General features: G+C 44.7%; 2 protein-coding genes across 3 annotated transcripts; one reads left to right on the top strand and one right to left on the bottom strand.

The window, feature by feature from the left end:
- Positions 1–341: 341 nt before the first annotated feature.
- lamp1a (lysosomal associated membrane protein 1a) lies at positions 342–5,574 on the top strand. 2 transcript variants are annotated; one of them, XM_034557086.1, is made up of 9 exons: positions 342–790; positions 2,597–2,703; positions 2,800–3,019; positions 3,492–3,653; positions 3,745–3,950; positions 4,031–4,156; positions 4,270–4,336; positions 4,423–4,590; positions 4,983–5,574. In XM_034557086.1, the coding sequence occupies exons 1-9, from the start codon at positions 736–738 to the stop codon at positions 5,120–5,122; spliced, it is 1,251 nt and encodes a 416-aa protein (XP_034412977.1). In that variant the 5' UTR covers positions 342–735; the 3' UTR covers positions 5,123–5,574. The 2 variants fall into 2 exon arrangements, with proteins under 2 accessions (XP_034412977.1, XP_034412985.1); XM_034557094.1 differs by lacking the exon at positions 342–790 and adding an exon at positions 829–1,486.
- grtp1a (growth hormone regulated TBC protein 1a) lies at positions 5,571–12,684 on the bottom strand. The gene is made up of 8 exons (XM_034557106.1): positions 11,961–12,684; positions 10,408–10,559; positions 10,152–10,310; positions 9,085–9,209; positions 8,367–8,463; positions 8,002–8,174; positions 6,780–6,965; positions 5,571–6,674 (listed from the first exon to the last, which is right to left on the bottom strand). Exons 1-8 carry the CDS (start codon positions 12,053–12,055, stop codon positions 6,582–6,584), a joined length of 1,080 nt encoding a protein of 359 aa, XP_034412997.1. The 5' UTR covers positions 12,056–12,684; the 3' UTR covers positions 5,571–6,581.
- Between the last annotated feature and the right edge of the window lie 849 nt (positions 12,685–13,533).

Here is a 13,533-nt window from a genome sequence, read left to right as displayed (position 1 = left end):
ATATATACTCTCTCACATGCTACAACCCCGTATATAAAGGTTAATCCAGGTCATTCGATACTTTTTATATACCGTAGCTGATTACATGACATTTATGTTGCGTTCAAGTGCGCATTCCCACCCGGGCAGCTATCAAATGTGCATGATGTTGTGTTTTTCGTGTGAGTTCCCCGAAGGAGAATTAAAATATTATCCCTGGAAGTTAACTTTTGCTTCTCATTAGCTAGTTGCCTCTTTACACCCACCCGACATTATGTCCAGCCATGTGAGTCTGTAGGCCGGACATCTTACACGGGAGAGCGCCGTGTTAACCGTGACTCTGCCGGAACAGATTTTGATAATGGAGCAGTGGGGCGATTTGTTCGCCTCGGACTGCGCTCGTGGGAGAAAGGAGGGGGTGGTCTCACGTGACTGGGTGGCGCTGAGCTCCACCAGTTCACATGACGGGACGTGGTGGTGTGTTCAGTCGCTGTGGCTGGGACCAACGTCTAAGCGCGTGTATTGGTAGTTTCCGTTGGCGGGACGTGCGTTAGGAGTGTTAACTAAACGACTCGTACCGGTGTGTTCACGCGGCGGAGCGGCGTCGACATCCACAGGAAGAGGAGCAGCGGTGACGCCACAGTTTTAGCTAACGGCCGACCCACCTGCGCCCGCAGCGCGACCCAACACCTCCTCGGGCTTTGGTCGCTGCGCTACGGGGGGAGCAACACAGAGGAGAAGGTCGCCCTCGAAAAGATGAGACTCTCTCACGCGGTGGCCGCGCTCATCGTCGCCTGGTTTGCGGATTTCGGTGAGTGTTTTGCGGTCGTAACGTCAGAGCCTCTCGCCGCCGTCGGACTTAACGACGTCACGCAACCTGGCGGCTCCGTTGAAGTGTCAAGTGTTGTTGTGACCAGTTCACCTGATGAACAGGAAACTCAACCTGAGCGCAGGTGTTCCCTCGTTTAGCTGCAACAGAGTAGTCGATCGGCAGGTAGTAGCGCGTGCGACGTTAATGAGTGGGAGATAGGACGCGAACCCATGAGGGACTTCTCGGTGTGGGCCAGTAAACAAGTAGAGACATATCCCACGTCTAAAGTTTCACATGAACCTGTCGTAAAAAAACAAACAACAACAACGAAGGTAATTTAACTAAGGACAGATGACCTTTGTTGTTGTTTTGACACAATTGTGTCAAAACGGACCGGAGTCGCAGGAGAAGTGCCTGGACGTTATTCTGTTTCAATGTAACACCCCGGATGTGTTGCTGCTGCGGAGCAGCGGATTGGCCTCTTTGTTGTGTGGTCTGAGAGCTTCACGTGACCACTGTGATGGCTTTGTGTTGCACACAGCCCAGCAGAGGCCTACTGGCACTGTTAGTTTAGGACCAGTTTAATCGGCCTGAACAGACGGACGGACGGACGAAGGAAATCAGGCCAATGCAGTTGTATTATTTATTTTTTAACCATCAAGTACTTGAATCATTGTATGAATTCCGGGTGTACAGGTTTGTTTTCCACAGACCCCGATGACCTTAGAGTTCAAAACCTCTGCCTGCGCCAGCATTTCCTCACAACACAAGTGGCAGAGTCGGGATTCCTTTCTGTTTTGGTTCTCTTCTCGACGACGACCTTCTGACGCTCCTCACTGGAGCTCAACACTTTATACACACACACACACACACACACACACACACACACACACCTTTACCTCATGATCAGATTGCAGGGTTGTGCAAACCGTCTGCCGGGTGTTTACAGGCTAAAATGAGAAGCGGCACCGGGCTCAAGTTGCAGCAAGGCAGCCATTTAACTAACATACAGTACATTAAATATGAACCTGTGCTGGAAAGTTAACCAAAAGTAACTGCCTCAGCTCCTTGGTAGACATTCTGGGAATTGTGAAGCAAGCGGTGAAACTCCAGTATTGCGTTACTGTGTTGTGAAAGTGGGTGAGGTTTCTTTAAGGCTTTGCGTTGTGGGATTGATAAGTACTTGAAAAGCCACCTTAGCGTTCAAACTATGTTTGAGAGTTACACCCACCGACACACAAAGACACAGATCAGTGAGTTGACAGTTTCCATGGTATGAAGGTATTAATACCACGCAATTGTGGAGGTCGTCAGATGGGCAGAGCCAACAAGTATGACTCCTCCTGACTGTGTGTGTGTGTGTGCGTGCGTGCGTGCGTGCGTGCGTGCGTGCGTGCACTTCTCACTCAGCTGTCTGCAGACCTCTGGTGGTGGCGGCTTGTGTGAACTGCTTTATCGTGTATTATTTTGGTCATGCCATCGCTGCTGTTATCTGTGCTCACCTTTATAACCGGGCAAGTCAAATACATGACCCATAATGACTACGCATTAAATGTACAAGCGTGTATTCTAATATCAAGCCAATTAAGTTAGTTTAACTGAGCATCAGGTCAATATGTGTTGTTTAGTATTATGAGATATAAACACCTAAGGTTGTTTACTACTATTTGCCCAAAATATTGGAGAAAGACACCTTAAAAATAATTTCTTTTTGCAGCATATTTTAGTTTGTAAGTGAGTTTGTTTTTTCAAGATGTTTCTCATGGAAATTATTTTCCTCCCTGCTCATTATGTTCTCCTCTCCAGGCTGCATTCAGGCGGTCACCCTTAATGTGACCGAGGGGAACACCACCTGCATCAAGGCTGATCTCTCCGCAACCTTCTCCATCACATACAACACCTCCAGCAGCACAGTATGTACAATGACGGCAACACTTCCATTTTTGGAAGCTGCTGCGTTGATCGTCTCTCTTTGTGAGCGCCGGTCTCATCACTTTGTCTTTCCTCAGAGAACGGTGCAGGTCCCTCTTCCCAACTCCACCGTGGTCGACGCAGGTCGCAAATCATGCGGCACAGACGGTAGCTCGCCATGGCTGGTGGCGGTGTTTGGATCAGGCCACGCGCTGGGGCTGAGCTTCTTAACCAACGGCATCCTGTACAGTGTTGCTAACCTGACGCTGCAGTACAACCTCAGCGACGCCTCCATCTTCCCGGAGGCTAACAGATCCGGTGAGCACAAAGCATCAGCAACAAACTGAACCTGCACGGCGCCGGACAGTTGGTTGTTGATCTTAATATTTAAAGTAAGGAAAGTTGAAAATGTTGCATTAATGGAAGAGAGCGCAGATATGTTCACTCGGCACCAGCGACCAACTTAAGTGACCTTATGCGTGATGGTAGCACGGAAAGGTGTACATTGTTGAATGAACAGTCTGATTCAGTCGGTAAAGCACCAACAGACAGGGGCATAAGTTATTTTTATCTACAAAAAGTTAATGAAGGGAATGAGGGTCAGGGGAGTAATGGCAACAGCGGGAAGAACTGGTGTAGCATGAATGAAAAAACAACATTTGAAGATCACTGTTTGTCAGAAATAAAGAAACTAATAGTTTCTAAAGCACATTTCAGACGAGCAAGTCAGTACACCATGAACACATGTAGACGTATTAGTAATTTGTTGTGGGTCTTTATTCGTTCCTAGGCGTGGTCATTGTGGTTTTGCCTTCAGTTGGGATCTCGGCGACAATCAACACCACCTACCGCTGCATGAGCCCCTCCACTTTTGGAGTTGGCGGAGCAGCTGTCACCTTCTCCGATATGAGGCTTGAGGCGTACATGCCAGGAAACGACCTGAGTCCGACAGGTAACCATTCGGATTCTGTGTCCCGGTCGTTTGGACCCACGTCTTTTAAGGTTGTTTCACACATTTCTCTCTGTCACTTCCCCCGTCACAGAAAGCGTATGCACGGCAGATCAGACCAGCACTACGGCTCCACCTACCACTGCCGGCACGACGACCACCGCAGCTCCAGCGCCGCCCCCGCCAGGAACACCCGAGCGGGGAACCTACTCGGTAAACAACCTCAACGGCACTGTGTGCCTCCTGGCCCAGATGGGACTGCAGCTCAACGTCTCCTATTTCTCTCTATCGCAGAACAAGGTAAAAGATAATGAATAAGTACGGTCCGTCTACTCTGCGGAACTAACTGCAGATAAACCAGACTTTGTCTACTTTGCCAGACCATCCAAGAATTAGTCAACCTGACTCCCAATCTGACGCGTTCATCCGGATCATGTGAAGCCAGCAGCGCTTCTTTGGTTTTGGCACAGGAGGGAAGCAGCACGCTCAACTTCACCTTCACTCTGGTAAGATCGTCCCTCGCCTTTTTGGTGAATTTAGCTACCTGGTCAGTTTGTTTTTGTTTTGGTGTGCGTGGGGACAAGTAATTATTCAATCATCATTCTCCTCCCATCCACAGAACTCCACGAGCAACAAGTACCACCTGAGTGGGATAACTCTGCTTGCTAATTTGTCAGATGCAACTGGTATGTCATTTGTCAGCAGCAACATACTTTTTGACTCGTCTCCGATTAGCTTAATTCAACTATTGCCGATCCGTCTCTCTCCACAGCGCCCTTCTCAGCCAGCAACACTAGTCTGGACTACCTACGGAGTACGTTGGGCCACTCCTACATGTGCAACGCAGAGCAAACTCTGGTTGTCGCGACAACCTTCTCTCTCAACACATTCAGACTGCAGGTCCAACCCTTTGAAGTCACCACCAACCAGTTTGCTACAGGTAAAAAAAAGTTTTCTTTATCTTTGTCCTCTGACCTTCATGTTGATGGCGATGAGGTCGTTCGTGGGAAAGCTGCTTTAGTCTGATAGAGACATTAATTGCCATTTCAGTTAACATTTTTCACCTTGGCTTCAAAAACATGTGCAGATTAAAAGAAATAATTTGACATTTTGGGAAATATGATTTCTTGTATAGAGTTGGATGAAAAGATACCACTTTTGTTTCTGAAAAATAAGAAATAGTTAAAGCATGTAACTCCCCTTATAAACTAAATACTGTCCCAATAAGGGAGCTTTAAAGGCATATTTGTTAACTTTGAAAGAACGGCTGCGTAAAAGATTCCCAAATTCAGCAATACAATGTTCACTTTTATCTTTTGTGTGCATCTCCAGCGGAGGAGTGTCAGGTGGACCAAGACCAGATGCTCATCCCCATCATTGTCGGAGCAGCTCTCGCCGGCCTGGTGCTGATCGTCCTCATTGCATATCTGATCGGCAGGAGGAGGAGCCATGCTGGATACCAGACCATCTGAACATGAGCCAGGGTGTGCGAGCAAGTAGTAGACTGTGGAGGCGTGAGTGAGTGGAAGCAGTTTACTCTGTGGCAAGTGCATGTTTTTGCATATCCTCTTTGACCTCTGGATATTTTTTATTTTCCTTTCACTTTCTCTGTGATGAGAAGCCAAAGACCTGCTAGCTTCAGATGGTTTGCATCTTGATGAAGCCCGAGAGGACAGAGTCTTTACACAATCAAGGGCGGAGGCAGTTGGAAGTTTCTGTAGCAAGTTCACCGCCAGCTGTCGACTCTTGTCCCATTATGTTCTCGGAATTGGTTGAATTTGCTTGAACTGCTGTTTTCAGCCATGTCATTATTTATTTAATATGCAATTAACGAGGCAGGAGGAAGGTCAAATGAGCTGTAGGACAAATGTATTTTTCTAAGTTGTTGTGGTTTGTGTGCGCAAGTAAAAACATTTCAAACATGCTCACTAGCATTTATTTGTTCAACTTCACCAGATGAAGATAGTTCTAAGAAAAGGGAAAGCCCTCGAGTGTCTTTTCCAACTTCGTTCAGCTAATTAAACACAGTCTGGTAATTGTGATGACAAAGGCTTTGACTGTGTAGTTGTCCATCTGTACAGAGTGCGACTGCATTATTAAAATGTTTTTAATATTACAGGTGAATAGGTAACCGGATTTGTTTTCCCATTCTTGCCCCACCAATATGAATTGTAGTGATTTTCTTTTAATTTTATAGGAAATGGTTTGATCTGATTTGATCCATTTTCTATTATGCATCTTACTGAAAGTTAATAAAAATATTAAAATTCCAGCACTGATTTTCTTTTGTGTGGGAGAGGAGATAATCTCAAAGGTTATTTTTGACCATTGCAACAAAATCTGATATCAGTACTTTGTTTAAAACACAAACCAAACGGGACACACCGTGAGAAAGAGAGCGACCCTTTCATTTAAACTTCATTCAATTCATCATAGTGCGCTTGAGTTAATGATTGAGGAGTGGAACTAAAGCATTTGCTCAAAATCTAAACCAGTAAGTACATGAATCAGATTTAGAAATGTTTGAAAAAATACATTTTCATAAAATCATAATTCACATTTGATTATTACCGCAGCAAGAAATAACCGCATGCAGTATTCTCAGTCTTCATTTCCCCGTCAATGTGAAATACAGTAGGCCTCTTGGTGGTGCGACACTATTTATCGGACCTGACCGTCTGCTGCAAAACCTTTTTCTCTACAGTGTCTCTGACTTTCTTAGTAAAGTGCAAAATATATCAAAAGTGTGTTAATTTCAAATGGAATAGTTCGCTCATACAGCACATTGCTAAGAATAATCTCCTTCCAGCATATATATTTACACTTGGGCTGTATGAGTTCCTGTGACATTTAGTTGGTGGAAAAAGAGAAGAAGCTCCCCGTCCCGGTGGAATGTGTAGTGAGTTTGAGCAACAGGCAGTCGAGTTTGGTTCAGGACTCTTCTGCAACCAAGCGAGATCGACATGTCGCCCGCAGCTTAGTCACGGTTGCCATGGAGAGACTTCCTGGCTCAATGAAGATTTTCTGGGAAGGGCGAGAAACACCAGGATTATGAGATTAATAATAAAAGGGACATCCGTTGTATACCGATTGGTCTGTCCAGTGATGGATACCTCCCCTTTCTTTTACCTGCATGAAAGTGTGGCATTCTTCAACAACTGGTCCGTGTGTGATCTGCTTGAAGTTTTGGCAGACGTCCGGCAGCGACCGGGCCTGTTGAATCAGAGCCTGGTTGTGGTGGATCAGTGACAGGGCTACACGGAACAGGATTTTAGAGCCCTCGTAGAACAAGCAATCCCAAATCCGCAGAACGGTCTGCAGAGAAACGGGACCGAAGAAGTAAATCCCACCAGTGAGCACATGCAAAAGGGATGATAGGATATGAAGTTCAACCTGCGGTTTGAACAAACACTTTAGGAAAGTAAGACATTAGTTTGAGTGCAAATCGCGGTTAATATCGGCAAACACAAATGAGATCCATCCGTGGTTGAATCTCAAACCGCCGTGCACGCAAATTACTTTTGCGAGCACTTTCACGTCATCATAAAAGTACAATATTTACCTGTGAGTGCACTAATGTTGAAAACCATTTATACTGCCACCTAGAGTATGTGTCTGGAGTTATCACTAGTGCTGGAGAATATTTAGTGTTTTGCCTTCATACATGAGAAACTCCAAAACATCAATAAACCAGTTGAATGAAGAGTGACAGCCAAGCACCAACCAGCTCGTGGAAGTAAATACACACAAATGAGGAATCGTGTCCTTGTTGCTGCGGTAATAACTCACAGCCCCCAACTTACTTACTCACTGTTTACGTTTACACTGACACTTTTTCACTGTACTGGCTATGTTGGCCCTCTGCAAAATAAATAATAAATAAAGTACTTATCTATCTATCTAACTCCTGCTGGGAATAGTGTGATCATCTGTGTGTTATGCCCTCCGAGTGAAGCCCCGTCTGTATTTGGAGGATACACATAACAGTCCCCGCCCGTCCCGAGGCCAACAGAAGGAGTTTTTAGGTGGTCGGTTAGACATTCCACGTTGGAGGAAAAGGAACAAAAAGCTTATTTATAGAAGCGCTTGAATAAAGCACATGGATTTACTGAACGGTATTTTTTAACAGTGTGCTTTGACGAAGCTTTGATCTTTTTAGTAATCAGAAGCACATTTTAACAACAAAACATCAACAATAACTTTGTTATTTCATATATGCATTGTGTGAAGTCCTGAATGCTAATAACCAAAATTTGTCTTCGACTTGTCACATACTCCGTTATGTCCTGAACCTTATGGAGCAATTTTGACTCAAGATAACGCACCATGAAATACACACTGATGCACTCACCTCTACAGGCAAGACGTCTATGAAGAGACAGATGAACCACCGGGAGACCACCAGGGTCCACATGACATTGTGATCCATCATGGTCTGCCAGACTCCGGGGAGCTTGACTTTCACCAGTTCCCCTAACACCTCCTGGTCCGTCTTCAGCCCCATCATGGATGGAGTGTAGTAGTCTGTAAACGTAAACAAACAAACACAGAATTATCTCAATTAATTCATATTGTGACGTTTCCTCGTTTGAGTGAGTTTGCGACACAAATGAAAACATGCCGTAGGTCTTAAGCCGCAGACAGATAAAGACCTCCAGCTGTATTATTATCAGCTCAGAGTTAAGGGACGACCGCGACTCCTCGTCACACACTCACCTGGTAAGATTCTACCAAGTAGTGCGTCCATCAGCCAGAAGGACTTCTCTTCATCCTTGGTGACAATAAGCAGATAGCCAGCTATGAAGTTCATCCCCTGAAGACAAACGAGACTCAGGTCACACTTGTGTCCTGCAATCCGGTCTGAGCAGGTTTTATTGGAGATGGTGGAGCTCTTGAATAGCATTGAGTGTGTGCACTACACATGAAAAACAAAGACGAAAACATCTCAAACAGAAACACGCTGTGTACGGTTACACATTGATGGGTTCTAGTTGTACTTCACAAGAGATGGACCCATCGGCCCTGCTGCCGATTTGAATTGCAAACCAGACTGCGTATGCGCCGGTGAAGGAAATGTGCCTTTCAAATGCTAATGATTAACGTAGGCTATACTGAAACACACAGCCTGTCTTTGGATACGCGTTGGACACGTGTTCACTCACTAATATAAAAGACTCTTCAGAATGATAATGATTTCACCCACTCAAATATATATATATATATATATATATATATATATATATATATATATATATATATATATATATATATATATATTCTGTCTTCTTTACTTTGGCTAATAAATATTAAAGTACATATTTAAGTCCGTTTTGGATGTTTACTTTACACTTAAAATCTTTGTCACATGCGCAGCAAGATGTAAGAAGGTTTTATGGAAAATGTATTTCAGGCTGGATCTGGGCAGTAATATCACCTGGCAGTAGCCCACAGCTGGGTCGTGGTGGCCATAAGCCAGCAGCACGTTGTACAGGGCTTTCTGCAGACAAGGGTTGGATGTCTTGCGGAACTGGACGTTGTCTGGAAATGTTCTGTTCAAGTCTGAAAGGAAAAGACCAAAATGTGCATTTAGTGCCGTGTGTTTATGGGTGCGTGACAGCAGGTTTGTTGAAAAGAAGAAGCGAGACAGTCTACATCAGACTTGGATTCAAACGACATCTGAATGCAAACTTAAATAGCTAAATAACCTTTATTTATGTTTTTTTTTTTTTTTTTACAGGTAAAGCTAGGAAAACTTAATGTATGTTGTGCTGTTTTGTTAGATATTTTACTACCCCCCCCCCCCACACACACACAGCCAGCTAAAATATGTTTTATTAAATACTAAATGGACTATGGACAGAACGAACCTTTGCGTCAATACAATGCAGCGTCACCGAGAAATGTACCGAGTCAAATACATTTCTGGTCTCACTTTGTAACGTGACCCAACAGTAGCGTTTACCCACAGGGGTAAAGTTGTTTAATTTGCTATCTCAGAGGCGGAGGATAAAATGATTGTGGTCGTGATAACTTTCTAGAGTCCTTGGTCACCAAAACGGCTGGTAATCAGTGTGCCAGGTGTGAATGGCGTGTTGGACGGGGCTTTTGCAGCGTGTCTGGCACTGTTGGCTGGAGTCAGCACAAATCAGCAGCCGTTGAGCCGAATCAGCAGACTGACTGCATCGACCTCAGAGTTAGTCAGAGAGAAAGAATTCTCTGACTGGGTATTCAAACGAAATGTTTAGACCACATGAAAAGAGCAAAAACTAAACCTTGCCAGGCAACCATGGGACTGTTACTCAAATTGACATTGGAGTGATAATAATTAGCAGATGAGTTTTGGATGTTTGCGCTGATCTCTGGATTAGAAACTTTTCTAGATCACAGTTCTCCGATGGAAAAAGTGAAGCGATGTCTTTGAGCTTGGCTTAGTGTGTGCCCGGGCTTTTAAGACAGTCTGAGTGGACAAACAGCCAAATAAGAAACTGTTCAGGGCCTCACCTGTGCAGATGGTCTCCACCAGTTTGGGGTCGTGCTGGGCTCCGAGCAGGGCCTGGTAGTGTCCCGGGTTCTTCTCGAGCTGGTCTTGAGCCCCGCTGGTTGCCATCCAGACCAGAGCCCGGTGCTCATTGGGAATCCCCTTACGAACATAGCGCTTTACTGAAGGAGAGGAGGAACATTTTACTTTAGTGCCGCTTTGAAGACGTTGTGCTCTGCTCTGCTTGGATAGTGGCGTGTGTTCGCTTCTCACACTCACGTTTTACATTCCTCTGCACTTTGCTTTGGCCCTTCAGCAGCTTGGACCACTTGATGGATCGTCGGGTGAGCACGACTAGATACTCGGACATGAGCTCCTCATATGACTCGTAATCAAAGTGCTTTGAGCGCTGAAAGCCATACGGGTCCACGCTGAGCCAAAAAGCAGAGGAAGAAACTGTTAACAGCATTATTAGACGCATCTAAAAAGAGGAATTAGCAAGCAGACAATCAGTCAATAATTAGTCCAGAACAATTTACCTGCTAGGGCCATGTCATACCCACTCACTTAGCACCTCATTCATGCATAACTCGATTGGACCACAAAAAGGTGGTGTGAAGTAATCTTATACAGCATGTGTATCTGCAATACCTACATCTGCTTGTAGATGAATAAAGTTGTCGGTGTAGGTGGCGCAAGCTAATTCCTTAGGTAACACGATAATCTTCCTGCAGCTTAACCCTTTCACAAGAGCAAAGTCATCCCTGGAGATAAAATGCACCAGCAGCCCAGCAACATGGAAGACATCTGTTTTAAACATGTTCAAGCACACTTTAACCATAGATGTTCTATTGTATATACTACACACAGTGCCGGCTCTAAATAGTATATCTCTGATAATATTGGGTGGAGAAGGAAGAAGAAAAAAGGTATCATTATGCAAATGTTATGTTACTGATCTAGGACAACTCTGTTGTCAAAACAAACGCAAGCCCACACATCAGTGTGAATGTGGCACCAGACTTCAGGTGTTGTTTGGGGTTATCGGTCCCTGTTTCTTTGAACTGGGCTACAGCTCCCCTTCGCTTAAAAAATAAATAAATTTAACATACTGCAGAGATGAGTGTGGATTTCAAACAAAAACACCCCCCAAAAAAAGCAAAACATTCTTAAGCCTACGTTTCGCCTACATGTAGACTGAGTGGACAAACAAAAAAAAACACTCAGATGTCAGTTTAATACTCAATGACAATAAGGCAGTTATATAATATCTAAAAATATAACATGCAGTTGTTGTTTCAATTGTTTTAGGGAGCTGTTGATTGACTATATTGTACATTGAGACTTTTTTCTTAATATTTAGTCTTTTTTTGTTATTGTATGTCACCGTTTTATGTTGTATGTCTGAAACTTTGTTAAATGCGCTATTGCTGTCTTGACCAGGACACTCTTGTAAAGGAGATTTGTAATCTTAATGAGGCTTTTCCTGGTTAAATAAATTTAAATAAAAATAGTCTACCCTCGTTTGTATAAGATGGGGTGTATAGACTATTAGAAAACCACAAACAGCACCTATAAATGACCAGGAAGTTGAATCTAAAACCCTTTCAACAAAAGGTGACTGGGCTATATTCTTGAAAGGTAGGATGTAACTATTATTAGGCTGTTGGCTGTCAGGTGTACTCACTGAATAACCAAAACGCAGTGTAGTTATATTTGCACATCTTGCGCAAACCACAAAAAAGTCACATTTCTAATGAGCAAAAAAAAAAAAAAAAACTAGGTAAAATAAATAAATAAATAAATAAAATCAACCAGCAGCCAGCAGCTACCTGTTCACCCGGTCCTGAGCCCGGCCATCCGGGGAGCGGGCCCGGCCATCCGGGGAGCGGGTCCGGCCGCCCGTCGCCCTCTTGTCCTTCTCCATTGCTCCTCTTCTGCTCCGGCGATACCCTGGAAACCTGCGCTAGAGTCTCGCCACGTAGCTCATTAATCCAGGGTGTTGATTTTCTCCTTTCGCAAATCAAAACGCATAGATACGCTTCTCAAATGTCGAAGTCGCGCTCGAGGGAACTTTGAGTCAACGTTCACGTTCCGCGTTAACTTTTCTCCATGTTCGCGTGCAGAGAGACGGGACGAGACGCGTATGCCTCTTCTTTTCTTCTCCCCCCCCCCCTTCCCAATGCCGACGTTACCCTCGAGAGGAGACAGCAGGGAGTCGCGCTCTTACGCTCTTTTCCCCAAAACAAAGTGACTTTCTCGCGTTCGCTCGTTTCTTCACACACGTGCCGACACGCCGACGTTCACGCCGAGCGGAGAAAGCGGAGTTTGGCCCGAGTTGTATCGCCATCCGCGTGCACCTGCTGCTCGCTCCTCGGGGTGGAACCGACCGCGCTTACCGACTACATGAACGCGACCCAGTGGGGCCCAACAACACTAGTCCCTTCCACCTTTCTTGTCCGGACCAACTGACGTCGGTGACTCCGCGGAGGATTTCGGACTCGTGACGTTCACCCCGAGGACACACGTCGATCAGACCTAATGCTGCTTTCGAGTGATTCCCGGAACATCCCACTTCTGGGAAAGGCGCAGTGGGACTTATGGCGCATTCATGGCGCTTTGGTTGAGAAATAGTGGAGCTGAGAGGTTTGAAGTACTTGTTTTGTTGGCGTTGCCGTTATTCGTCCTTCAGTATGTAGACCTACTGGAAACTGGGGACCACTTTTCTTTCACAAGAAAGCGCCCTTTTCTGATTATACGGTTTATAATGTTCTGTAACACACTTATTTATCACTTCTTATATATTAACTCAAAGCAACAATTGACTTGCACTCGTAAACCACTGTCCCTATTTTGATGAAAATGATTTGTAAAAATTGGCATTTCAGAATATTTTGCACAAACATTTATTCGCCATTGTACATACCACGTTAACATCAACTGTTGACACAGACATGGCCAACAACTTCACACAGGTTGAATTCACCCCCAGTCTATGGTCACCCAATTTGCTCTAAACAGTATTCGTATGTCTGATAACACGTGAAGGCAGCACACCCTCTCCAGGGCAGCCACGTAGCACAGGTAAATACAGCTACCTGTTAACCTGCTGTTGCTGGGCAGCGTTGCTCCAGTCAAATAAAAACATGTCTGCTGCATGGGGGATTAAGAGCTCCCACAGTCCTTAAAATCATTGGGAATGTACATGTGACATTGAGTTTAGATAGATAGATTAATTGATTAATTAATTAATAAATGAACAAGGCCCAGGGTTCATGGCACTCATCAGTGTATCTCTCTCTTTCCCACAAGCACAGCTTTACACCCATGTGGGAACCTGACATACACATATTCCTTCTTTTGATGAGTTAATATTATCATTAAATAAATATATCTATCGATGTC

Source organism: Cyclopterus lumpus, chromosome 3 (assembly GCF_009769545.1).
Source record: "Cyclopterus lumpus isolate fCycLum1 chromosome 3, fCycLum1.pri, whole genome shotgun sequence".
Taxonomy (NCBI): Eukaryota; Metazoa; Chordata; class Actinopteri; order Perciformes; family Cyclopteridae; genus Cyclopterus; species Cyclopterus lumpus.
The sequence above is the reverse complement of the archived record's forward strand: the minus strand, read 5'-3'. Positions and strand labels throughout refer to the sequence as shown.